This window comes from Balaenoptera physalus (genome assembly GCF_965194825.1).
Source record: "Balaenoptera physalus genome assembly, chromosome: 7".
Classification (NCBI taxonomy): Eukaryota; Metazoa; Chordata; class Mammalia; order Artiodactyla; family Balaenopteridae; genus Balaenoptera; species Balaenoptera physalus.
Window position 1 is genome coordinate 123,003,601 of NC_138886.1, and position 26,899 is coordinate 123,030,499.

The window sequence follows — 26,899 nt, forward strand, 5'->3', positions numbered from 1 at the left end:
TTTTCACCAAAGGACACAAGTGCAAAGAAGAAATATGTACATAAATTAATACTTACCCCACACTGGAGCTTCAGCATGAAACCCCAGTGCAGGCCAGTCTGCCTGCTATAACCCACAGAACACTTCTTCACCTAACCTGGGATGTCTGCATAATATATCAATAGGATCAAAGGAAGCCGAAGGCTTTCTTTACTTACTTACATTCCAAATCCTAAGTAATCCAAGCTTGGATTTTATCAAAGCAATGTAAACAAAATAAACACACAAAAACCAAAGAGCAAACAAAGCTTCCAACAAGAAACACAAAGGGAGAGCACAGATATTCTTTGATCTCAAGTCTAGGGCAGACCTGCTTTGGGTTCAGTTACCCCTTTCAGCATCCCCTCAATATAGGAAGACAGGGGCCAAATCCCAGAAGAGAACCTTCCAGCTCTTTCCTCAGCCTTGAGACTCCACACCAGGGACTCAGGAACTTTTTATTCAGCCCAGCAATCCCACTCCCCAGCTTTGGTCAGTAAAATAACAGTAAACACGATAGATCACTAGCCATCTTTTTACCCACTGCAGGCAGTGCTGTGAGGAGTTTGGGCTGCAGGGGGTGCTTGTCTCCTGTGTGTCTGTGGCCCCCCAGTGGTCAGAAAAACCCTGTCACAGGGGCAAGAGAGACTGTGGCGGAGTATTTTCCAAAGGAAATTAGCATGAGGCTGTAGAATAAACGGATTTTATTCTAAAAAGTCAAGTGAGAAAGAAAAAATGGCAGCAAATGAGCAGTGTTTTTACAGGAGCTAAAGAGTTGTCGGAAAGGAGCAGCGTGTGGAAATCGCCGTTCCCTGCACAGTCGTGGAGAGCACGTTGTTCGTTTCCTGACACTTGCTTCCAGGATGAGTGATGAAGGGCGGGTTAAAGATGCTAAAACACAAGGCTGACAAGAGTCCTTGATGGACCGAACCTATTGAAGGAAACAGTGTAAAACTTTGCCACGTTCCTTTGTGACGTAGCATAAAATAATTGTTGGGAAATATAAGACTGTTGTTTGAATTCAGAGCCCGTTTTATTTTTTTATCCTGTTCCAGTTGGCTGGCTTTTTATCTGGCAAGTTGTAATGACTTTTAACAAGGACTTAACAATTATTTATAAAAAGTTTATTCAGTACTAAAGTAATGCTATAGAATTTCTACCTCGTAAGTGGACATAGAGCTAAGATAAGAACATAGGAGCCACCCTCAGTGCTTAGCCGGGGATCACTGGTCTCTCTCCCGCCCTCCCTCCTTTTATCCATTCAGTGCTATTTATTGAGCACTTACTTTGTGCCAGGTTCAGGGAAACATGCTGGGGAAAGAACAGTGAGTTGTGGTGAACAGGTGTTCGTGGAGAGGGACGGAAAGTCTTGGGAAAGATCGACCAGCAAAGTTGGGAAGAGAGAACCAGCTCACAGTGAGAGCGGAGCCTGTGTTCGGCGCTCTGGTGTAACGCGGTGGCCTGGACCTGGGTGAGTCTGTCTTCTCCCCCCCGTGACACTCAGTCTGTCACCCGTGCTCCCTCTCAGCATTCCCCAAGGATCGCTACTCCTAAGTGCGAAAGAACAAAAAGAAGAACCCCACTGTCTTCATCCGCTGTTCTTCTCCCAGTCACACTGGGGGTCAGATGGGGCTTGTTGAGGTGACTTATTTTTATCGTTTGACCAGGACAATGGGGACTTCGTTGTTTTCTACTCTTCACAACTGTGGCACTCATGCAGTTCCCTTAAGAATCAGTAGGGCGAAGAAGTAAAACGATGCCGTGATTCAGGGAGACATGAGGTGGGTTTACAGCATGCTGGCCGGGAAGCACCGAGCTGCTCTGTGCCTGATGGGAGCCCCGTCTGAGCAGGAACGCACGTCTGCGAGCGGCCCAGCTCTGGTCCCCAGGTGTGGCCGGGGACCCTGCGTCCATCCGCTACCGGTTGGGGCGCCACTGGAGTAAGCACAAGGCAGGATCCACCATCGCTGAGACATCCCTCCAAACCATCGCTGAGACATCCCTCCAAACCATCGCTGAGACATCCCTCCAAACCATCGCTGAGACACCCCTCCAAACCATCGCTGAGACACCCCTCCAAACCATCGCTGAGACATCCGTCCAAACCATCGCTGAGACATCCCTCCAAACCATCGCTGAGACATCCCTCCAAAGCAGGGCTTCGGAACTGAAGTGACTTGGTTGTGAGACGTTAAGCCTCTCTTTCGCCAAGTACCCTCCCTCTGGCAGGGCCGAGCAGCAGCCTGGAAGACCTGTCCACACCCTACGCCCTGCTGTCCGTGAATGTTGCCTGGTAGGGCCAAAGATGTGGTTAAATTGGAGGTCTGACGAGAAGGAGGTTGTCCTGGATTAGAGAGGGGCTGCTAAAAATGAGCACGATTTCTCTTTATACTAGAGACAGAGGGAGTGCTGACAGGGCCACACAGAGGGGGAGACGCAGAGAGAGATGGGCCAGCAGCCGGGGAGTGCCAAGGACACCAGAAGACAGGAGGGGCAAGGGACAGATCATCACCTGGGACCTACCTGTCACCCCCAGTGCGGCCCCGCCAGCACCCAGTGAAGGTGGTCTTGGACTTTCGACCTCCATCCCTGTGAGAAGGGGAACTTCTGTTGATTTAAGCCAGAAAGGCTTTGGTCACTGGTTACAGCAAACCTAGGACAGAAACACTTTCCTCAGTTTTGAAAGCAAGTTCTGGAAGCGTGATCTAACCAAAAGGAAGTCAAGAATGTGATTGAGTACATGGTCTGTAGGTGAGAACGTTTGGGGTGTTGACTCCAGAGGATGCCGTGGTTCCATCCAGTTTACACACCGTCTCTCTTTTTTCTTTTTGTCTTAATAGATCTTTATTGGATTGGAATTGCTTCACAATACCGTGTTCGTTTGCGTTGCACAACAAAGCGAATCACCCATGTGCGTACACATTACACACCGTCTCTTGATGCCCAGCTGCTTTCTGCTCGCGTGCGAATGGGGGCTGCACAGAGACGAGAAGTGTTTGGGGGCCACAAAATGCAGGCTCTTGCTTTAAGTGGCCCTGTCATCGCCCACGCTCAGAGCCGGGGGAAATAGCAGAAGGAGGGGAGGAGTGGGTGTGTGTCAGGCACAGGAATGCTCCTACTGGCTCAGCGGAGGCCGCGGGTACGAGACAGAGGCTCAGAGCTAGGTGCCCTTGAGGGTAGGCTGGTAAACTGAGAAAGGTAACCATGCCCCTGGCTGTTAGACTAGAAGTAATAACTGAAGAAAGGTGTAAGTTACAAAGGGAGCCGGTGGTGGAGTCAGAAGGCATTTTACAAGAGAAACGACATCCGAGTTGGGACCTCAGAGATGAGGACAAGTTGCTCAGATAAACCCCACACTCCTTGTTACTTCCTGGGCCGCAGGAAAACCGCACCCCACGCTACGCTTGTCTCTGTGTCTCCAAAAGAATTCTGAGCTCCCTGAGTTCAGTGACTCTACAGTCTGGAACCTCCAGATTATCAAATAGTACCTGGACACATCGTAGGGCATATTCATGATTAAATAAATGCATAAAATTATTGCCGAAACTCGGCCTCTGTTCGCTGGTGCCGAATAGAAATGCGAAGACAGAGTTTTGGGTGAACTAGAAAATAATAGCTTTACTGCTTTGCCAGGCAGAGGGGGCCACAGTGGGCTAATGCCCTCAAGACTGTGTCACCCGCCCTGGAGGAGGTAGTGATGGGTCTTACAGTGTTCAAGGAGCAGGGCGTGGTCAGCTGGTGGACCCTCTTCACCCTCTTCTGATTGGCTGGTGGTGAGGTCATCGGGAATCAGCATCATCAACCTTCTGCTTCCAGCTGGTCTGGGGTCTACGTGCCTGTGGGCAGCATGCAGGTAACTTCTCCCACCTGGTGGGAGCTTCAGTATCTGCAAAACAGCTGGAAGGACGTGGCTCAGAATATTATCTGCAGCCCTCGAGGAGGAACGAAAGGTCCTGGGGTTTGTTCAATGGCTAAACTATTATTATTTTGTCTTGCTTGATTGTTTTCCTTTGTGCATTTTCTCACTTCTCTGATTAAATGTATTTGACTAAAGTTTTTCTACAGACAAAAGGCAGGTGGAGGACGTGGGTGGGAGTCTATTCTGGGAAGGCCCCATAGGGTCCTGCTCGGCTACAAAACAGGCGGTATTTAGAAGGATGCATGGGTACTCTTTCTAGGTTAGAAGATGACAAGTTATTGGTTGAGCCAGGCGTGGGTTGGACGATACCTCATTCCGTTCCTAGAACGTGGTCAGTAACTGTAACCATATGTAATAACATATTATGAATAAAAATAATAGAACTGTTTTAAAAGACCTTTCTGACAACTCTTTAGATGGTAGAAGTTATTGAGAAAATATTTCTTGAAGAACATTTCCTTGTCCAGCAACTGTGACTCTACCCCTGGCTACGCCAGAATCAGTCGACATGTGCTGAGAAGATGCTTTCAGGACAGGGATTAAACATGGTCTGGTAGAGAGAGAAATACTATGGAGTCAAAAACTTAGGCTTGTTTTTAATGTTACTAACTCGTTAACTTGAAAATTCTGTAAGAGTTAGTGCATCATGCAGGTTTTGAACTTTTAACCTTTCTCTCAGCCTGTAATTAGACTCGAGCAAATCATGGAGCTTCTTTCTTTTTTCTTGCTTCTGTAACTTTGCTTTTACAACGAAGCAGTGAGGAGGAGGCCAGTACAGGTGACCTCTGTGAAGACAGCACAGGGAGGAAAAGCTCTGTTTTCCGTCCCTGCACTTTGGATGATCTTTAATAATTGTTTTAAATAAAATGTGGCATTTAATTGTTAAGGCTTTTGCCAAAGCTGTCAGGTCTATTTAGCCAACAGTTGCTAAAAATATTTCTTACGTTCAGAAAAACAAACAAAAACCAAGAGAATTTTTCATAGTCAAGACATATTTTTGATATATAAAATACATCTTGAATGATCAGTCTGTTCCCATGTGTTTTGATAAGTGCTGCGTTGTTAGTCATTTTCTTTTAGGTGGAATATTTTTCCCTTTTTAAGCTGCATATCTGTCACTGTTATTTTAAAAATGTCAAGATGGTTTTCCGAATATAGACTCTCCTTGATCTTTGAGAATCACACATTTTCATGAACTCAAATCTTAGTTCCTGCTTTGCTATAGAACTGCTGAAGGTTAAATTAAGGACACAGTTAATGGTCAAAAGCTTGCTTTACTTGTGAACATTAATAATTGGAAAAATGAAGCATTTCCTAATTCTTATTTTAAATACAGGAAGTATAGTGAGCAAATATTCTTATATGCTCATATCTGACATGCAAACATGCATGTCAACACAAATTAAATAGAACCAGTTTATATATTAGTTAATTAATCTTCATACTGATTCCCTAAATCAGAATCACATATATGGTGTTGTATTATTTATTACACTCTAGATAATTTTCAGGTTTAATTGGCCAGATGTGCTCTCCAGATACCACTTACTGGTCGTAGATCTTTCTTTAAGTAAAATTTGATCTATGCTGTCATTTTTTACCTATTAAGTGAAACTGATCTAGAAATTTATGAACTGTGGGAGTGTGGTCTTCCATGACATTTAAAATTTCGTATGTACATTTATGGCAAGAAAAACATCAGTTTCAAAATGAAAAGGAGAACACGTGACATCCACAGTGGCCAAAGACAAGCAGTAGAGACTTGAGAAGATAATGCAGCTCTCTCAACCTCCCTCTTCCTAGCTTCAGAATTTAAAGAATAATGCACATTGCATGAGATTGCTACAATAATAGATAGAATTGTAATATGTGTATCTGGCATGTGAAAGGCTATCAAAACACGTGAAAATCTAACCTTACGTTTGTGTAAACATTTGACTCAGTTCCTGAAATTTTGCTTTCTGGTAACATTTTATTGGCTTGAAAGCAATCAGTAACTCTCTTATACATACTTATTAATTAGGTAATTGATTTATCGTATGTTAAGATCATGAATTCCCAGTCTGTTGGCCTGTATTTTGCTGAAAATAGACGTGAGGACATTTCTAGCCCATGACAACTCCAGTGACTCTCTTTATCTTACATAACGGAGATCCTTTGCAGTTGAATATACTTTTACCATAGTTTAAGTGAAGAGGTCTTTACTAATTAAAATACTGTTTGGAATTAAATATATGGAAACATCAGAGACCCAGAACCCTAGAGTCTGAATTCAACATCATCTACATTTTCTGCGTTTCGAAGCTTTATTACTCATTCAGTCCATTGGAGCTCAGATTGAGAAATAGATGATGAGGGTCATTGATAGTGATGTCTGTTTTGAAATTTTGAAGTTATTTATTGATGTCTTCAATAATTGTGAGTGTGCTCACTGCTTAGTAAAACATATTTACTTATCAGAATATATTATTCAGACATCATTATAACTTGTCTATGATTCAGATATCTCAAGCAATCTCGCCCCATGCCACATCATCCTTCAAGCCATGATGAGGTATTTGTGTCGCTCGGTAACGCAAGTCAAGGTCGAAAACCACAACACGTGTCCGGTACTCACTGTCTATGCTGCTGATTTTTGCTGTGCGTCTTCACATAAGTAATTTTATTAAAGATTTATAGACTCGTGGAATGATCTAGAGCAAATGATCCATACAGATGAAGCTTCGAATTGTATCCATGAAGAAGTTAAGACCCAGGGAGGCTGCTGACTTGCCAGGATGCATTGATGACACAGTCAAAAGTGCAATTCGGATCAAACTGGAATGAGCTTTTTTCAGCTAACCATTTTGGTAACATCATTTACGCACTTTCTAAAATCAAGGTAAATCCTAAAACGTGGAAATCGTGTTCAAATTATATTGTTAAAATGCACAACGTGGTTCAGGAAACAGAAAACCAGATAGACTGAAACTGAGTCAACGGAAGTGGAAGGAATGCACGTGGGATTTATTAGGAAAGTCAGAGGCTAACGAGCTTCCAGGTGTGACTGAGGCTGGAAGGTGATGCTGGAGACCCGCGTGCAGGGTGAGTCAGGACCAGAAGACAGCTCAGGGGGAGAGGATGCAACCCAGCTGCCGCGGAGGAGCCGTGGGCCGGAACACGAGCCGTAGATAAACACTTCTCTGTGAGCCTAACTTTCCAGCCATTAGAGGCATAACAGGTATATTGGTATGAAACTTAGCACCTTGAATGGGGGAATATTTTTAAAAAAGATTTTGGGAAAAAACCTTGACTTTGTGTATTATAAATTATCATTTAATGGCTTCAATTCCCTGGGTTCAAATATACAGTTATTTGCTCTTTAAGGAAAAGGATCATGGGCGTATAGGATGTCATTATAAGGTGGATAAATAAATGTTTAACTTCAATCTTCAAACTGAAGTATATACTTAGCAGTTCTCTTAAAAGGCAATATAGGGGTGGGGGAGGGAGAGGTACAAACTATGGGGTGTAAGATGGGCTCAAGGAAGTATGTACAACACGGGGAATAGAGCCAATATTTTGTAATAACTGTAAACGGAAGGTAACCTTTCAAAATTGAATAAACAATAAATTTTTAAAAAGGTATTCTTTGAAGAGTCTGATTCTAGCAGGGTTGCAGTTGGAATAGTAATTTTTTAAAATTTCAGGGTTTGGCAGCCAGTTTGAGTTTTTATACATCAATAATGGGAGAAAACTATATTATCCAATCTGATAATAATTCAGAATAAGTCATTGCAAATAGCCTTTGATATATCAAAAAATTAGACTTCCTTTCAGAGGTTAAAGATCTTTTGCACCTACGGTATTCAGAGTAATATACTTAGCGATGCTTTTGCCAAAACTGTTTTTTTACTGAGGTATAATTGACTGACAATATTAGTTTCAGGGGACCAACACAGTAATTCTATATTTTTATACATTACAAAGTGATCACCATGACTAGTCAAGTACCCTATGTTACCATACAAAGGTGTTACAATCTTATTATTATTTTTTATTGAAGTATACTTGACTTACAATATTATATTAATTTCAAGTGTACAATATTGATTCAATATTTTATAGATTATACTCCATTTAAAGTTATTATAAAATATTGACTATATTCCCTGTGCTGTATATTACTTTTATATTATATATTATTTTACATATTATTTATTTTTATAATTATGTGTATTTTTATAGCTTATTTATTTTATACATTGTAGTTTGTACCTCTTAATCCCCAACCCTATCTTGCACCTCCTCTAACTGCAATATTATTGACTATATCCCCTCTGCTATACATTTACATCGCCGTGACTTACTTATTTTATACCTGGAAGTTTCTACCTCTTAATCTCCTTCACATATTTCTTTCCTCCCTCCAACCCCCTCCCTTCTTGCGGCCACCTATTTGTTCTGTAAATCTATGACTCTGCTTATGTTTTGTTATGTTTGTTCATTTGTTTTCTAGATTCCACATGTAAGTGAGATCATACAGTATTTGTCTTTCTCTCTCTGAGTTATTTCACTTAGCATAATGCCTTCCAGGGTAATCCATGTTGTCGCAAATAGCAAAACTTCATTCCTTTTTTTTTCGGCTGAATAATATTCCGTCATATATATGGACCACATCTTCTTTATCCATTCATCTGTTGATGGACACTTAGGTTGTTTCCATATCTTGGCTATTGTGAATAATGCTACAATCAACATAGGGGTGTGTGTATCTGTTCAAATTAGTGTTTTTGTTTTCTTCAGAAAAATACTCGGAAATGGAATTGCTGGATCCTATGGTAGTTCTATTTTTAGTTTTTTGAGGAAACTCCATTCTGTTTTCCATACTTTCTGTACCAGTTTACAATCACACAACAGTGCACGAGGGCTCCCTTTTCTCCATATCCTCACCAACATTTGTTAATTTGCGTTCTTTTTGATGATGGCCATTCTGACAGGTGTGAGGTGGTACCTCATTGTGGTTTTGATTTGCACTTCCCTGACAATTAGTGATGTTGAGCATCTTTTCATGTGCCTGTTGGCCGTTTGTATGTCTCCTTTGGAAAAATTTATATTCAGATCTCTGCCCGTTTTTTAATCGGGTCGCTTCTTCCTTCCTTCTTTCCTTCCTTCCTTCCTCCCTCCCTCCCTCCCTCCTCCCTCTCTTTCTTTCTTTCTTTCTTTCTTTCTTTCTTTCTTTCTTTCTTTCTTTCTTTCATTTTTGTGTTGCGTTGTATGAGTTCTTCGTATATTTTGGACTTTAACCCCTTATTGGGTGTATAGTTTGCAAATATCTTCTCCCATTCAGTAGGTCTTTTTAAAAAATTTTGTTGACAGTTTCTTTCACTGTGCAAAAGCCTTTTAGTTTGAAGTAGTCCCATTTGCTTATTTTTGCTTTTGTTTCCTTTACCTAAGTAGACAATCCAAGAAAATATAGTTAAAACTGATGTCAAAGAATGTACTACCTATGTTTTCTTCTAGGATTTTTGTGGTTTCAGGTCTTACATGTAAATTTTTAATTCATTTTGTTTTTTTTTTTTTGGTATATGGTGTGGGAAAGCAGTCCAATTTGATTCTTTTGTGTGTAGCTGTCCAGTTTTCCCAGCACCACTTATTGAAGAGGTTGTCTTTTCCACATTCTGTATTCTTGCCTCCTTAGCTGTAGATTAATTGACCGTATAAGTGTTTATTTCTGGGCTCTCTTTTCTGTTCCATTGCTCTAGGTGTCTGTTTTTGTGCCAGTATCACACTGTTTTGATTACTGTAGCTTTGTAGTATGGTCTCAAGTCAGGGAGTATGATGCCTCCCGCTCCATTCTTTCTCAAGATTGTTGTGGCTATTCAGGGTCTTTTGATTATCAGTACAAATTTTATAATTATTTTTTCTAGTTCTGTGAAAAACGCCATTGTTATTTTGACAGGGTTGCATTGATTCTTGATACGTCTGGCTAAAGGTTTATCAATCTTGATTATTTTTTCAAAAAACAGCTCTTATCTTCATCAGTCTTTTCTGTTCTCTCTTTGGTCTCTATTTCATTTTTTTTCTGTTCTGATCTGTTTATTTTGTTTGTCTGTTTCTAAGATAGTCCTCCCTCTCCCCCTTTTGCCTAATTCTCTGTGTTTATTTCTGTGTATGATGTAGGTTGGTTAGGTTTCCTGATCTTGGAGAAGTGTCCTGTGAGGCCCAGCTGCACACTCGTGTCCGTCACCAGAGCTGTGGGCTGTGTGGGCCCTTCTGTTGAGGGGGAGCTGGCTACATTGGGCCAGCTGATAAGCAGGGCTGGTCCCCAGCCTGGTTGGCTGCCAGGCCCTGTCTTGTGAGGTGGTTGCTGGCCTGCTGGTGGCCGGGTCCGAGAGCAGATTGCCAAGTCTAACTTCTTACCTGTCATTCACCTGTCCCAGATGCCAGGCATCCATTCTGATAGCCTCAGCCGGCTCCACCTTTTCCCAAGCACTTGACTTTGCCCATCTTGGTCTGTACACTCACTGCCAGGATTTTATCTCTCACGTAAACACATTTTGCTCTTCTTTAAATAGGGCCTTGAAAATATAATTAAAAAGCAATCTGAAAAATGTTTACATATTACACATAATGCATAGATATTTAATTAAGTCTTAGAAAATTGTGTTTATAGCTCATAAACTACACTAATTTTCCTAAGAACAAACAAATATTTTAATAGACAAGATTTTGATTAACACTAATTCTGAGAAACATTCCTGATGCTAAAGCAAACAAATTCTGAATCACAGGATAAGTCTGATAAAAGAGACTCTGGAATGAAAAGCTCTCTTCCTTGGTGAAGAGACTTGAGTGGAGGTACCACATGTACCCGGACAGGTGGAACCCTCAGGGTGCTGAGGGGACCCCGAGGGTGGTCCAGGTGTGCCGCCCACCCCACCACACACACCGGCCTGTTTGGGCTGTTCTGACAAATGGTCAGAGTTACTAGAATTCCTCAAGTCCTGTTAACAGTACAGTTTATTTGCCCCTCAGTACCTGCTGTGAGGTTGATCATTTTGTTTTCACATGAAACAACCTTATTTTCACAATCGTAGATGTTTTGATTTTTGAAATGAAGGATGTACATGTCCTATTTGTCTATATCTAGCGATTCTTCTTAGTCTATGGTTAATTGATTTATGGAGTTGTAGAAGTACTTTTTTATTCAAATAACAGTCTTAGAAATTCATTTGTATTCATACCCTAATTCCAACATGAATATATGCCTGGATAAACCATCTTCTATACCGCCCTGTATGTGCTTGAATGTAATTTGTCTTTCTACAGAAAATGTCATAAACCATTTTCTTCAGGTCAGAGATGATTTAAGAACACGTAAAATCTATGATATTTAGAATTTCGGATTTCAAATTTAGCCTCTAATTTTGTAGACTAATTTGTCCTTTCTAGAAAGACTGTGTTCTGATGATAAAATGCTAAGTGCTTCCTTTGGATTTACTGAGTATAGTGAAAAGTTCATGACTCACTGTTCTCCATGTGTATGGCATGAATAATATATTAAAACATGAATTCTGTTGAATTTATCATCATCTAATGTTGTATTTATTTTAAACTAAACATAAGTAAATATTCTGCTGGTTTACAGAATGGTATAATTTGTCATCACCTCAAGCAAAATGGTGATGCAAATATAAGCAATATTATGATGCTTCCAATGTTGATGATCCTTCAGCAAATCCTGACCAGGATGAAATCTACATAAAAAATACCATCTCTATTGATATACTTCAGGAATCTGAAAGTGTTTAGGCTTCGGCAGTGTTGACTTTGAAGGGAATAATGATAACTAAAACTTTTTACCCCAAAACTTATTTTACAGGTATGTTGTAAATTCACCATTTAAGAAGTCATTTGAATTTTAATAATTTCTAGTAAATCTTCCAATTTTCAAAAAGATTTCATTTCTAGATATAATTACTGTTTGAATTATTTGAATTATATATAAAAGACTACATCATGTATCAAAAAATGTTTATACAAGAAAGTAATGTCCCAATCTTAGTTTCTGTGTTTCAGTGGAGTTTTAAAGTTAGGAAAAGGGAATGAGGTGATTACAAGGAGTCATAGCGTTGACATATATATGTCATAGTGTATATAGACAGGTGCATATCCCAAAGCAACAGCGATAAAGACATCCTGTTCTAATAAAATACTTCTTATTGATTAGAAGCCTGTGCTTGGTAATGATTTCTACTAATGTAACTGAAGAGCAAATAATTTCATAATTTCATGCCTTGTTTTGATTGCACACAGTGAAAGAACAAGGCAAACATAATATTTTATGTTTCTTGTTTCTCTCTGCTGTGTCTCTGTGACTTATGAGTCTGGAGGTGGTGTAGAATAATGTCCCTGGTTTTCCAGTCATTGTTTTGATTCCCATTAGGATTTTGTGCCAATCTTTTAATCAGTAATAGCAGCATGGTTATTTTCCCTTTTGTGTCTCTTACGAGGTGACATCTGTGGCCAGACAAGATTTTAAAGTGGTCATTTGGCAGAATTTACAAAATTTAAATGAAGAAAATGTGTTTGGAGCTATCATAGGCTTCTTTTTGAGGGGGAAGTGGCCGGGGGAGAGGGATGAGGGGGTAAGAGATGGTGATAAACCTTTTCCCAAAGCCCACCCAAATGTTATCACAATTTAAAATACATTAGTCCGAACTTCTTTCCCTATAATGAGGATTAACATTACACTTCTTAGTTGTCTTTTGGGGTTACTTTTTTGTAGATTTGACTTATTCGTGAAAAGAAAAGCCAAAAGGCAGCAAATGTTTCCAGTAAAACCTCGTTTCTCATCTTGATAGAGACATCAAATTACTCTCCATGAGCCGTTTTAATGAACAAGACCGAGTGCCGATTTACTGGAGGACTTCTAACTAGGAAATGCTTGTGTAGAGATTCCCTGTTGTTTTTATTCCTGCTTTTAAGGCCTTTGCCCCTTTCTGTGTGAACTATTCATACAAATAGGCCAAGCACAAGCAGTTTAATCAAAGTGGAGAAACGGATAATTTAGGAGTAAGTAGCGGAAGAGAATGGGTTTTCCCACTTTATTCCAGATCAAAGCCGGATGGATGTATTTTGAGTTCTTTCCACACAAGAAAGAGAGGATTGGCTCTCACGGAACCTGCTAATTGGGCTCTCTAAATACTGGTCTTTGCTGGAAAAGTGTTTCTTATTGCTATTTTCTCTAAAAGTAAGCTGCTCTTATTTTCATGCACCTCTGGGACGCCTGGTGAATTAGATGTCTGCTTTCTAATACTATTTGTAGTAGAATTCTAGGGGGGCCCTTGGGAAGGTTCCAGACATGTGAGTTGTTTGGGGGGCTGTTAAAAACACATTTCACAACCACAAATTAAAACCGGAGAATCCATATGATGAAGTGTAACTGTAGTCTATATGTAACCAGTGGAATCTTTTTAAGGAATATATATATATTTTTTAATTTTTCACATGAGAACATGGTTTCTTTTATTTATTTATTTATTTTTGGCTATGTTGGGTCTTCGTTTCTGTGCGAGGGCTTTCTCTAGTTGCGGCGAGCGGGGGCCACTCTTCATCGCGGTGCGTGGGCCTCTCACTATCGCGGCCTCTCTTGTTGCGGAGCACAGGCTCCAGATGCGCAGGCTCAGCAGTTGTGGCTCACGGGCCTAGTTGCTCCACGGCATGTGGGATCTTCCCAGACCAGGGCTCGAACCCATGTCCCCTGCATTGGCAGGCAGATTCTCAACCACTGCGCCACCAGAGAAGCCCCCTTAAGGAATATATTCTTATTTTATTATAGGAAAACCTTGATTATGAAACAAAAGTTTGTGAAGAACACTATGGATTAATACATTGAAAATGAGGATACAGTTTACTGATTCTAATTTATCTTGAAGAGTTGGAATGGCAGTGGAGAAAAGGCATGATGCTAATATAAATTTATTTTATAAATAAATGCACTAAGTATGCTTGTTTTATTTTTTCAACAGTATGAAAGATGCAGGAGTTGGGCAGAAGCAGTGGAGGGGTCCCCCGACATCCACCTGCCAGCAGTGCCTGGGGGTCTCTACCAGCCCCGTCTGTGGTTCAGATGGACATACCTACTCTGCTCAGGTAAGACAACGATAGTCATTTAGTATAAAACATATCCATATTCATATATGTGTGTACACAGTCATTAGAAAGTGATTAAAACTGTTCTCCAATGTGGTCATCCAAATACTTTATCTTTTAAAATAATGTGAATAATATCACTAGTTGGGAATATGATTCAAACATTTGTACATTTGTTTCTCCTATACAGAATTTTTAAAGTTTGAAATATTGATTCTGTGACCACTCTGAACCCTCAGATATTAAAACCAGTGTTTCCTTTCTTGCTACTCTGAGAGAGGGCAGAAGCGTTACCATGTATATAATAATGTTAACAGTAATAACAGCTGTCCCAGCTAAAATCTGTCAGTATCATTGCTGTTTTATTTCCTATATTATCTCATTTAAGCCCCCCAAAATTCCGTACAGCAAAGGAGAAAAACAAGGCTCAGAAAGAAATAGCACATTTCACATATTTAGCTGACACCGAAGCCCAGATTTGATGTCTTCTCTGATTCAGTGTCTCTAGCTACATTAATCTGCACCTCGTTTGATGCCTCATATCGTTCAAATATTTAGGAGGTTTTAAGAACGTCACGTAATAGGACATAGATGAGTTTTCTTTGATTATGTGACAGGAAGGAATACGGCTCATGACCTCTTACCTGAAACTTCAGGGTCAGATGCATTTATGAATTTAGATTTTTCTAAAATGTATTTTGAGAAGGTAAGATAGCACATTACGTAGTGTCCCCAGTGTACCCTGTAATTAAACAGATCAACATTTCTTCTAGAAACTATGAAGTCTATAAAGTAACCTTTTGCTTAAAGTTTTACTATAAAGTTACTTTTGCTTAAAGGTTACTATAAAGTAAGCTTTTGCTTAAAGCAAAGTAAATTCCAGAAGTTTTTGGCTATCAGAACACTGTGTTTGGTGCATACCACTTTATGAACCATACTTTGTCTCAGAAAATATTTCCCTACAACTTGCACCGGCAGTTTACAATTGAGGAGAGGGCTACAAGGACAAGGAAACTTAATACAGTCAGTAGATGCGTGCATAGTACTTACTGGGTGAGGCTACCATGTGCCTGTTTGCTGAAGTTTTCAGGGTGTATGTGGAGGTGGAGATATTGCTAGGAGGAAGGAGTGTGTCACCCATCCTCTCAACACTACCTCGATCTCGGGGACCCTCTGCTTTGCAAGCTGAAATTCCTGCTGTCAGTGCAAGGGAGAAGGCACCCACCTCATATTCTCACACCCCACAGCTCACGATGTGGAACCCATTATGCTGATTTATTAAATCACAACAAAGGATGCAGATTCTAGTATTCAAAGTGGTAGCTGGAGTTCCTTGGGAAGCAGATTTGACTCCTAAGTTGACCTGATGAACATGGATGGTTGAACAGGTTGAGTCAAGAGAGAGACTGAGGTCATTCCCGGCATCCCCCTGGGGGAGCGCTGTGTCTTTCTCAGCCTCAGGAATGTACCTGCTGTGGGCCCTGGTGTGTTAGCACCGGGGAGGGGGTCGTCCTCCCTGCAGAGGGCAAGCGTTAGGCTACCGCCTGCCTCTCTAGGACCCTCTTGACATGATCCATTCTCTGACAGTGAACTGTCACAGGGCACAGAGGTACGATCACAAGAGGTTTCCACCTGTTGAGACCACGTGGGAGGCTTTGTTTGACGATTTTAGAGAAACACAGTCTCCCACTCAGGACTAAATACTCCTGCCATAAGTAGACTAATTCACGTGGATTCACAGTTCCTCGGGGTTTCCCACTGTTGTGAGGCCCCAGCTTACAATCCTACGCCCTCACTGATATTGTCAATAGAACGATTCTAAATAATCCATCCTTGAATTATTAATTTAACATTTATTTGGATATGTCTCACTTTCAATACGTGCCTTGTTTGTATAGAAAGACATAAAAAGAACATGGTTCAGATGAATATGAGTTTTTAGTCACCCCAAACGTCAATCTTCATTTCTGTTGATTCTCATTTAAGTTGGTGATTTTTCCACTTTTGATCACCAATTCCAGTCTTAAGTGTCTGCGCTGACAGCAGGCTGAACTGTATAATATAATGCAAACTAAATAGTGATCTCAGCCCAGGAGGAACCCAGACCAAACTCTTCTTACTAACACTTTTTAGAAATTCATGGGATTTAAATTCAAATTAAGGCCTCAACCTTTTTTCTGTGAGACAGGCATTGCCCTAGGCTATTTAGGCATCGCGAACAAAGACTGCAGAGGCCAGTGCCTTCTGGAGAAGCTTATCTTGTCATATGAACAAGCTAATAAATAAGGCAGGTGCAGGAGTCGTGGGACCTTTCTTCTGGCTCTTGCCTCACTCAGCTTTGTCAGTAGACCAAGCAAACCCTGACAGGGCAGATTTAAACAGCTTTTGGGGGCTGGTGGGCATTTGCGCTCAGAGTAAAGGTAGAGCTCCAAATCCCAAGCTCCGTGCAATCCAGGAAGCTCTTTGCTTGGAGCTGAGTGATCCTGATGTGACGAAGACTGGCCAGAGCCAGGCCATCTGGTCCAGAGTGAGGGACCCTACATCCGGGTCTTCTTACCATCCCTCTGTATTCTGGACACCCTGCATTGATGTACAGGGTTTTCGGTTCGGTTCGGTTTTGTTTTACTACTACAAACAATATTCCTATATGTTCTATTTTAGACCCACAGTATTTTCTCATTACCTTCAGCTCAATTTATCGAGATGAAGTTATAAATTATATTCCGCCGTACAGCATAATTGGAGGAGAGGTCGTTACAAAGCACAGTAGGTCCAGCAGCTGGGGCTGAGGTGAGAAAGACAGTTATCAGAAGGTCTCCAAAGGAAACTTTAGTCAAAGGTCATAACGAGGATTTAATCTTGGAAAGTGCCCCTCATTACACAAAGGAACCGATTTTGAATAATTAATTTATTAGACTTCAAGCTCTGAATGTGTCCACTTGTCTAGCAGTCCTCAGAGGAGTGTTTTTAAAATGTTTGCAGAAAAGACAAAGGCACAGATGAATAACTGAAAAAATAGATTTACTTGGAGAAATATTGGGTCTCGTGATTTTCATAAAAAGTGTTTATGTAATGTTATCTAATTTTTTTCATGTTAAGAAAAGCGATGGACTGTTTTAGAAGTCTACTTAATCATTCTTTTCAGAAGAACCCATGTTTTCTGAATTCTTCCGAATTCAGCAGTAGTAGAAAAATCAAAATATAAGTCTGTTCAAGGCTGTTTGAGAGGTAGTCATTCCTGAAATTGACACAAAAGATGAAGGTCTCTGTTTCTTCCTTCAGGCAAAGTCTATTTGCATTGTATTGCCCGGCCTCAGTGAAACCAGGAATTGTTCTCCAATGTAGCATCTATGTTAGAACTAGGGCATGTTTGTGTCTGACTTGTGTAAATTGTACGCTGCATCTGCTGAGCAGAAGTCAGCAAATAATACTGATGTTCTAGAGCTCAGCCGGGTGTCTGTAACATAAAGTCCCCAGGCACAACGTGCTGGGTGGTTTTTGATACTTCTCTCTCATTTTTAGTCATGCAGTGCTTGGGAGCTGAACTATTGCAATAAATAACGGTCAGTATAGGAAACTGCGTGTGTGTGCATGCGTGTGTGTGTGTGTGTGTGTGTGTGTGTGTGTGTGTGTGTGTTGAGGAAAGGCAAGTAAATAGGAAGCTTATCCATCTTATTCTGCAGTTCCCGACACCAGCTGCAGAGATGCTACTTAAATTGGTTTGGGACGAGGCCCTGGGAATCTAAATTCTAAAAGCTCCCCAAGTGATCTCTGTGTGTAGGCATGGTTGAGAACCACTGTTGCATCCCTTCAATCTATTGCCTTTACATTCTTAGATATAACAGTTGTTGTTCTTGTTTTTAATAAAATAGAACAGTAACATTAGCACCGAAGTGGAAGCATTTACTTTTTGTTGTAATTTGAGAAAATTCCGTTTTAATTTTCGACGTTCTCCTATTAGCATTTGGTATTTACCTGTCCTGCCTGCCTTCCCCTGAACACTTTGAGCTGAGATAATTTTATTTCGAAAGATCAACAGTCAGAAATAGATGTGCACTGTTTCTCTTTGAACTGCTTTTCAACTTGGCTTGGCTTTTGGCTCCTGGCTTGGGACGCTGTATTTTTGAGGGTTAAGGCTTTAATCTCTCGGTACCCCAGACACCTGCATCTCCTTCCCCAGGACTTTGCTTCATGGATTATTTTATGCTTCTCTGTAGCCTTAACAAAGACATAGGCTTGCTTTCCTGGCCTGTTCAAGAGTCTTGAGTTATATATATTGAATGAGTTTAGGACAGTGTTCACTAGTTTCTACATTGATATATTGATTTATTTTTGAAATTGTAATCTTACTTTTGTGTGAGTAACTTTGTTAAAATGGTCTTTCACCAAACTCCACAGATATTATAGAGGTTTTGTAATTTTATTAATTTCTTTAGTTATGTTTAATGTAGTTCCTTAGGAAAATGAAAAGTTGGCAAACGTACATGTTGTCACACACTTATCTTTGAAGTAGCGACCATCAGTAAAATCTGAATCTACGTTTTGACCCATGGTCTTTACTGCTTGTTTCGCACTCTGCCTTGCCAGTTGCTCCATGACACACTGGACGCTCTTGGCCACGGCTTCAGCAAGACTGACAACATTTACCGGCAACTCAGAAAATGCCAAATTCAGTGATTATTCCAAAGCTCTTTCCTTATTAGGAGGAAATGAAGCAGTGGGCAATGTTATGAGTCCCTTATCATCTTCTGCTTCTTTTTGTTCTCAAATCCCCGATGGTCCTAGACTGTGCAGCGACCACAGCGCCTTTGGACAGAGGCGTAGCGAGGACCTGGGTGCCTTGCCCCAGGGCACGGAGTTTCGGCCACGCTGCTGTGACAGCTGGACACTGAGTTCTGAGGGCCTTCCCAGTGCTCGGACCAGTGCCTCCCAGGGCGGATGCCCGGGCTCGGCTATGGGGACCAGCCCTGTGCCTGCCTCTCGTCTGACATCTGCTGTAACCTGTGCATTGATCTTGCAGGGTGGTGACCCATGACCTTTTCACTACATTGAACTTCATAATCTCCTATAGATACGTGTGTCTACACTGATCAAGCATTTATTTCGCTCTTTTTGGGGGCAGATCCTGTAAACGCTTTGGGTATATTAACTCATGGTTGTCCCTTTTATAGATGCACTGATGCACAGAAGTGAAGTAATTTGCCCAATGTCTCAGCGAAGTCCAGTGTCCATTGTCTAAATCGAAACCATTTTTGCTTTTGCTTTTTTTTTTTTTTTTTGGCGGTGTTATGTCTTCGTTGCTGTGCATGGGCTTTCTCTAGTTGCGGCGAGGGGGGCTACTCTTCATTGTGGTGTGTGGGCTTCTCATTGCGGTGGCTTCTGTCATTGTGGAGCATGGGCTCTAGGCGCACAGGCTTCAGTAGTTGTGGTGCGTGGGCTCAGTAGTTGTGGCTCGTAGGCTCTAGAGCGCAGGCTCAGTAGTTGTGGCACATGGGCTTAGTTGCTCCGCGGCATGTGGGATCTTCCCAGACCAGGGCTCAAACCCATGTCCCCTGCATTGGCAGGCGGATTCTTAACCATTGCATCGCCAGGGAAGTCCCCACTTTTTTTTTTTTTTAAATAGGAATTTGGAGCAGAAAGACTTTTTAAAAAATTAAGTGCCCCTCGTCTTTTTCTAGTTACTACACATAATAAATGTGATGACTGTTTTTATTTGAATCACTAAGTAAAGATGGCAATATATGCCCTTTAAGTTTATAGTTGCTTGTTTCTCACTGGTTTGAAGCCTGTGGACACAGAGCCATTTTTCAGAATTATATTTTTAGAGATTTTTGCATGATACGGAAGCCTACATCATCAGTTTTCTATGGTTATAACTTCTTGTAGAAGACAATCTTCTGTGTTTTCTTAGGAGACTGAAAGTTTTAACTCTTAGGTTTGTGTGTACGTGGTGATTGGTCTTTGTGTTTGGTAAGAGGCAGGGGGTGAATATCACTTCTTCAGTGTGGCCAGTTGTTGGAACATCCATTTGTTGTTCTTGCCCCATCAGATTGCCTAGGTTTCTTTGTCAAAAATGAAGTGGTCCTGAAAGTGTGAGTCTGTTTCTGTGTCTATTTTGTCTCAGGGTATCTGCCCCTAGGATGTGCCGCACGACCTGTTTGCCGTATCTTTATGTTAAGTTTTGAATTCAAGTGCTGCAAGTCTGACTTGATTCCACCTTTTCAGTGCTGCTTTGGCGCTTGCCCTTTGCATTTCCATTTGAATTTTAGAATTGGTCTGTCAATTTCTACAAAAAACCAGCTTGAATAATCATTAAGATTTTGTCAAATCTGTAGATAAATTTGAGGAGATGGATAACAATCTTCAAATCCACACACTAGGTATATCTCTTCATTTTGTTAGTTAAAGTTAATAAAAGTTTTGTAGTTTTTGGTATAGGGACCTGTAATATTTTTTGTTAAATGTATTGCTAACTTATTTTTATTAATGCTACTGTAAATTTAGTTGTGACGTTTATTTGCTAGTATATTGTCATATAACTAATCTTTCTATACTGACCCTGTTTATTGACACCTTGCTAAATTCACTTATTTCTAGCAGTGTTTTGTTGTGGCTGTCTCAGGATTTTCTACACATATAATCATCCTCTTTGAATAGACACAGATTTATTTCTTCCTTTCCTTCTTTTTATGCATTTTTTTCTTTTTCTTGCCTTATTGTTCTGATTAAGCCTTTCAGTACAATGTTCAGTGTACCTCTTTGCCTTAATCCAAATTTAGGAGAAAGTTTTCAGTATTTTACCATTAGGTATGAAGTTACATACAGGTTTTGTATATGCTAATCAGGTTCTCTGCAGCCCTCATAGAATAGAACATGCAGGGTCAGTGTCTGTATTTTGTGTTACTATCTATTAAAAATGGGAGAACAGCACATATGTTCACTGGTGGAGTCTCCGTGCTTTCTTAGATAATATAATTTTTGCCTTTTCGATGAAAGGAACTTGTATTTTGTAAATATTCCACAGGGTTTGCATTTCTAAGGAGACAGTTCTCTAAAAATCTTTACATATGTAGAGCATGCTTGAATATACATATTCTCTAAGGGAAGTGTAATAACCGTAGTCGTTGGCATGTAGTAGCTGTCGCTGTGAAAGTCATATAGGCAGGAATTGCTAAAATAATTGAGCAACGATGTCAAGTAATGGTCTAAGTATTTTGTGTGCTAAGCTAGTATTTAAAACAACCCTAGAAGACAGATTCTGTAGTGGTCCACAATCGTTAGATAAGGGAAAGGAGACACAGAGCGGCCATGAAGCTGGAAAGTAACGACGCCAGGATCGAGGTCAGCTTAAGGCACACGGTGGCCACTGTGCTGTTCTGGGCGTGGACAGGCCAGCGAGCTCCTGATTGATGCACTTATCAGGCCTGGGTTTTACCCTAGTGATGTCCTCTGTAACCTCAACTATTCGTCACTTTATCAAGAAGAAAGAATCATGATAGGCAATAGGAGAGATTTAGAGAAGCCATGTATATTCCAGCTCTTTAAAAACTCAGGTTATAGCAAGATAAAGAGGCATCCACGTGTGAGGGTAACTGAGGCATTCTTACCCTGCTGGTAGAAGGCGTTCCCACTGAGATATCCCACGAGTTTCTAGCAAGTTCAGGACCAGCGTGCTGGCAGCACCTTGGAAAAGCTGTGTCTGCATCTCTTTTGTCTAAATCACAACTTGTGCCAGCAGAGAAAAGATTATCAGAAAGCTGTTGCTTAGTGCCTGCCTAGCGTGTGTTGATTGCTACTCTGAGTTACTATATTAATGCGTTTATTCATTAATGTAATGTGATAATTTACATATGAATTATTCCTCAGACAACAGTAGGAGACACAAAAAACACTCACTAATATTTTAAAGATAAAGAATCTGAAGCACAAAGATATTAAATATATTCATAAGGTCACAGGGCTGGTAAACAGCAAGGCTAGTAATGTGGCTACAAATAAAAGTACGAAAGATATGAAATAATAGTATGTAATAAATCAGTGTAATGTAGTATGGTATGTATTTATGCATATTAATCATTTATTAATAGCAATATGGATAACGTTATTATAGGAATGTGGTGTTAATACGGTGATAAATTATTTTTCTAGGCAAAGAAAAGTCAAGTATGTCCTGTATAGTATCTACTTATATGTGTGTAGATTTATAATCATGTAAATTATGGAATAAACACAGTAGTGTGGCTGTCATACCCTTCCAGTGAACGCATGGGCAAATTATAGATTTCCTGCCATCTCTCTGTGATCACTGTGTGTTTCAATGTCTGTTATCTCGCACCACCTCAATGCTCTCCACCAAGGAAATTGGTCCAGTTCTGTGAACAGACAACAGGTTAAGGATGCTATGGCTTCTGAAACAAGCCAATTAAACAAAAGCCAGCTGAAACTAGGAGTTAATTAAACTCTAATATAGAAACTGGGGGCAAAAAAGAAATAATACCATTATTGGGTAATAATACCATTATTGCAGTACAATATTTATACCTTTGAACCTGTTCTCTCACAGACCTGGGATTTTGGATTTCACCACCTCAGAGCAGAGGTCGTGGAAGCCCCAGGATGATAAATAAAATTTAAGGGATTCTGTGTACTCAGTACCCCTGACAGTTGAAAATTCCAACAGAAGTTCTCTCTGTAGAAAAGTACCAGGAATCCAGACTCCTAAGGATTCTCCAGATGGTATTCTGCCAACTCTTTGCTCACATACCAATAAATCTTATAAGTAGAAGAAACACACTAATATAAATAAACCAACAAACTAAATGACAAAAGCCAACAGGTAGGAGGGAACAATGTAAGAACAAAACCGGACAGGTTTCAACACTTAAATATCAAAATTATCAGATAAATAATTAGGTAAAACAGAACATACAACCACTATATGAAACGTTTTTAATGTGTAAAATGTTTACAGACTTAAAGTGGTATTGAAAGATACAGGAAGACCAACATAATTTCCGAAAATATTAGATTTGCAAAATAACCAAATATGACCTATTCAATTAAAAATATGATTAAAAATTAAACAGATGGATTAGACATTAGATGAAGAGAATTAATGAACTACTATATATGCATATGCGTGTGATAATATACATATATAAAACAGAAAATATATGTAACAAAAATAATAAGTATATAAACATAATGTCTATGTGTATATATTTGTGTATTTATATATTTCAGAAAAATGACTATTTCAGAAAATATTTCAGAAAAATTATCCAAAAAGGGTAATAGGGGATAGAGACCAGAATGAGAAGGGATAAGTAAATTTAATCTGAGATACAGAAAGAGAAGCTAGAAATAATAAGGTGGAGAAAATGTTAAAAGAGATATTAAAATTTTTTCCAGAAATGTTGAAAGGCATGACTCTACAAATACAAGAAGTACAATGTGCCAGGTGAGAAAAGTAAGAAGAAATGATTGATTATCAAAATAAAATCCAGCCAGATTAAAAAGCCTTATTACTTGCCAAAAATATTATACCATTACACCAACAAAGATGATCTCAACAAGATTAATGGAATTCAGAAAACAGTGGAAAAGCACACTTACGACATTGAAAGCTAAAGATAATTAAAAGCAGATACTTCAGGAGAAAGTCTCTTCCAAGACTGCTACACAAACATCCTCGTACAGAACAAACTGTCTGTGCCTCTGACGGGAAGACATGCAGAACTATGCGTGACCTAGCAGAACTGCCTCTTATCATATCCACCCTCATTCCCTATCTTCTTGGCCAGAGACTTCTCCTGTAAGTACCTCGCTCCATCAACCACTGCATGCATACGATCAACAGTGCAGGGGCCAATCCTGGTCAGTTTGTCTCAGGCAGCATTTAACTCAGGCTGACACCCAGGGCGATCCAAGCAGAAGGGGAGACCAGGCTGTTTGCAGTGTTGACCCCTCCCCTCTCCAGGGCCCTGGGCCCTACCTCCCCACAAACCCCATAAACCTCCAAGGTCTGCCTTAGAAATCCAAGTGGCTTTTGCCTCAAGTGTCCGTCTTCGTCTCTCCACTTGGCCTGAGGATTTAACCCAGGGACAGCAGGATGCATTAGTGACTGCGTAGACCTCACTTGGCCGAGGAGGCTTTTAGGACAATGATGTCATCCAGTGGTCAGTCATGAAGCTGAAGTGAATCCCTTCCAGGAGCAACATGGTGTCATTGATCACCTCACCTAAGATCAGTGACAGTTTTTATATCAGCTTTTCTAATTGGATCCCTCCTGTTAGGGAGAGAACTTCCTGCAAGATGCTCGTAGGGATGAGTCAGGTGTGTCACCTGGAACTGAATGCCCGAGGGTCCCTTCCCTGTGGAGAGAGCTCCTCAGGTATCTGAAGGCTACACCATCTGCTAGGGGCATTTCCTAAAGCAGGTGACAGTCTCAGACCACCCAGCGGGAGCACATCACCATTTTTTTAGGACAGAGGTGAGTTCATGCCTGGTGTCCATCACCAGTAATGTGCGGGGTGTCCTGGAAAGAAAGTGTTGTTAAAACTGCCATGACGTGCAGGCAGGACCTACATTGTTCAGGGAACATAGGGTGACAGGGCATCCCATGTGCCCTCCAGCCTGGCTGGGAGAGCTTAGGTGTCCCAACTGAGTTGGAATAATTGACTCTGCTCCTTGTTTTTGGAGTGAAAGCTGGAAAGCAGCCTGTTCCCTGTGCCTTTGTTTTTCCAAAAGACAATCCTGGTGGCATCCATCCACCTCCGAGGATGGCTAAGAATGGGGTCTGGGAAAGGCATCTGGACATGTCGGCAGGTGTTTACACAGAAGTTAAGGCGTCTGCAGCACTGGGAGGGCACACAGGGCACCTGCCTTGAGGGGGAGAGACAGGCATGGTTCTGGAAGACGGAGCATCTGTGATGCTTCTCCCTCCGCCACTTCCCAGAGCCTGAGGCGTCCCCTCCCCGGGCGTTGGGGTTGTGGCTCTCCCCGCGTTACCGTAAAATTACCCTGCCAGTGACAGCAACTCAGAGGTCCCATTTCTTCCTATCAGCCTCTCAACCTCACCCATAAACATTTCGTCCATACGCGTCCAGCCCAGGAGGGAAGAGGGCATTTTTGTGAAAGTTAGACCCGTTACATCCCCGCCTGTGACCTGCATGGACAAATGTCCAGGGCCACCTCCATCCAACAAGGGAATCCAGGGGCTGGAACCAGAATTCAGTTTAATGCCCAAGGTCCCCCTGTGGACAGGCCATCATGCAGAGGTCCAGCGTTGGACCAGCCTGCAACCTCAATTAGAGAAGAAAGTAAAGATCCGGAATGTCTACTAAGTCCATATAGTCTCTCGTGCTTCCGTTACCCAGGAGCCAGCTGAGTGGTTACGTCCCCTTTCTGGAAGCAGTGGAATTGTGACCACACTGCCTTAGTCAGTGAGACAGGTCCAGCCAGAAACCCTTTTGAGCGGGACTTTGAAGAGACCAGCCATTGCCTACCAAGATCGGTTGCTTGTGGACGGTGAGGGGCAGGGGCTGTTCATGCAACACTGTGCCTGTCAGCCTGTGAATGAGTAGGTTTTGTGACAAAAGTTGCCCTGAGGGCAAACGACAAATAGTCCAGTACGTCAAACTCGTAACGCAGCTATGTCTCAGCACTAAGTCCACAGTCAGCTGATGCAACTGCAGTAGCGACGGTGTCACCTGAAAGCGGGTCAGGAGAGACGAGGCCCCACAAGGGTTCATCGGGGGTGCCGCGGGGCGTGGACACAGCTTGCTGGACGGCTTCCGGTCAGCCTGTCAGCTGAGCTGATGAAGGGACCACGCAGAGCGTCGTCATTCTTCTCTCAAGGCCCTAAGGGAGCAGTCCGGGGCCGGGGCTGCTTTGCGGGTGGCGACCTAGGGGGTAACGGCGTTCCTTCCGTGTGGGAGGCGCTGACCGTGCGAATCCACCCACGTGGTTTAAGGAGCCGTATTTAGTGAACAGGCCCCTGAAATTTGTCGGGAGTGGATCAGCTCCGGACAAAGCTTGACTCTCCTTCGCACGGGGCCTCCTGTGGACGCCGAAGATGCCGGGCAGTGCAGACGCCCGGCGGCGCTGCAGGCAGACGGCGAGGAAGGGGGGGCACGAGAGGCCTCAGCGGCGGCGCCCGGGCGCTCCCCCCGAGGGCACGCCGCTCCGGCTCAGGCAGCGCGGGCCGTGGGCGCCGGCCGGGCCGGAAGGGGCCCCCGAAAGGGCAGCGGGCTTGCCTGCCCTGCCCGGGCCCTCGGCTCAACCCAGCGCCCCCTCCGCAGCAGGCCCGGCACGCCCGTCGCGGCCACACTTGCACGGCCCCTGCCGGGCCGGAGGAGGGTGCATGTGCGAGGCCCTCCGCCTCGTCCGGGACCTGGACAGCCGGCCTCGTGCTCAGCAGAACGGCCTTCCGCGTCCCGCCCGGCGCTCGGGAGCCGTGAGCAGAGCCCGCCTGGCCGGCTTCGCTGGGTGCCGCGCCTTGCGCCCAGGCCCGGGGGTCGGGAGCCGGGGGACGGTGGGTGAGCCTGTCGCCGGCTTTGGTTGTGGCTGGCCTGAGGGCGTTTGCCCCGGGTATCTCCTCCTCTTCTGACCTGGGCTCGGGGCCCGGCGTCCTCTCTCCTCCAGAAAGGGTCTTCACTGCCGCAAAAACTGGAGAACTGTGAGGGCCTGGGATTTTCACCCTGTTTCACGCGCGCTGCAGAAGACACGGGCCTCCTGGGTCACTTGTTACTCACGACACCAGCAGCTCGGTCTTCGTGCTGGCGTCCATTCTCCTTTCCCCGCGAGTCCCAAGGGCCGCGCAGA

The 26,899-nt window shown here is 42.3% G+C and overlaps 1 protein-coding gene and 1 long non-coding RNA gene across 4 annotated transcripts in view; one reads left to right on the forward strand and one right to left on the reverse strand.

Moving 5' to 3' along the window:
* SPOCK3 (SPARC (osteonectin), cwcv and kazal like domains proteoglycan 3) overlaps positions 1–26,899 on the forward strand; it is a 450,312-nt gene that overhangs the window by 254,083 nt on the left and 169,330 nt on the right. For all 3 annotated transcript variants that reach the window (XM_082468990.1, XM_082468989.1, XM_082468991.1), the window contains one exon: positions 13,951–14,074. In XM_082468990.1, coding sequence (XP_082325116.1) covers positions 13,951–14,074 — 124 coding nt within the window. The remainder of the gene's footprint in view (positions 1–13,950; positions 14,075–26,899) is intronic.
* The window catches only part of LOC309664131, a 354,258-nt gene that overhangs the window by 137,450 nt on the left and 189,909 nt on the right, over positions 1–26,899 (reverse strand). The gene's annotated exons all lie outside the window — the stretch shown is intronic.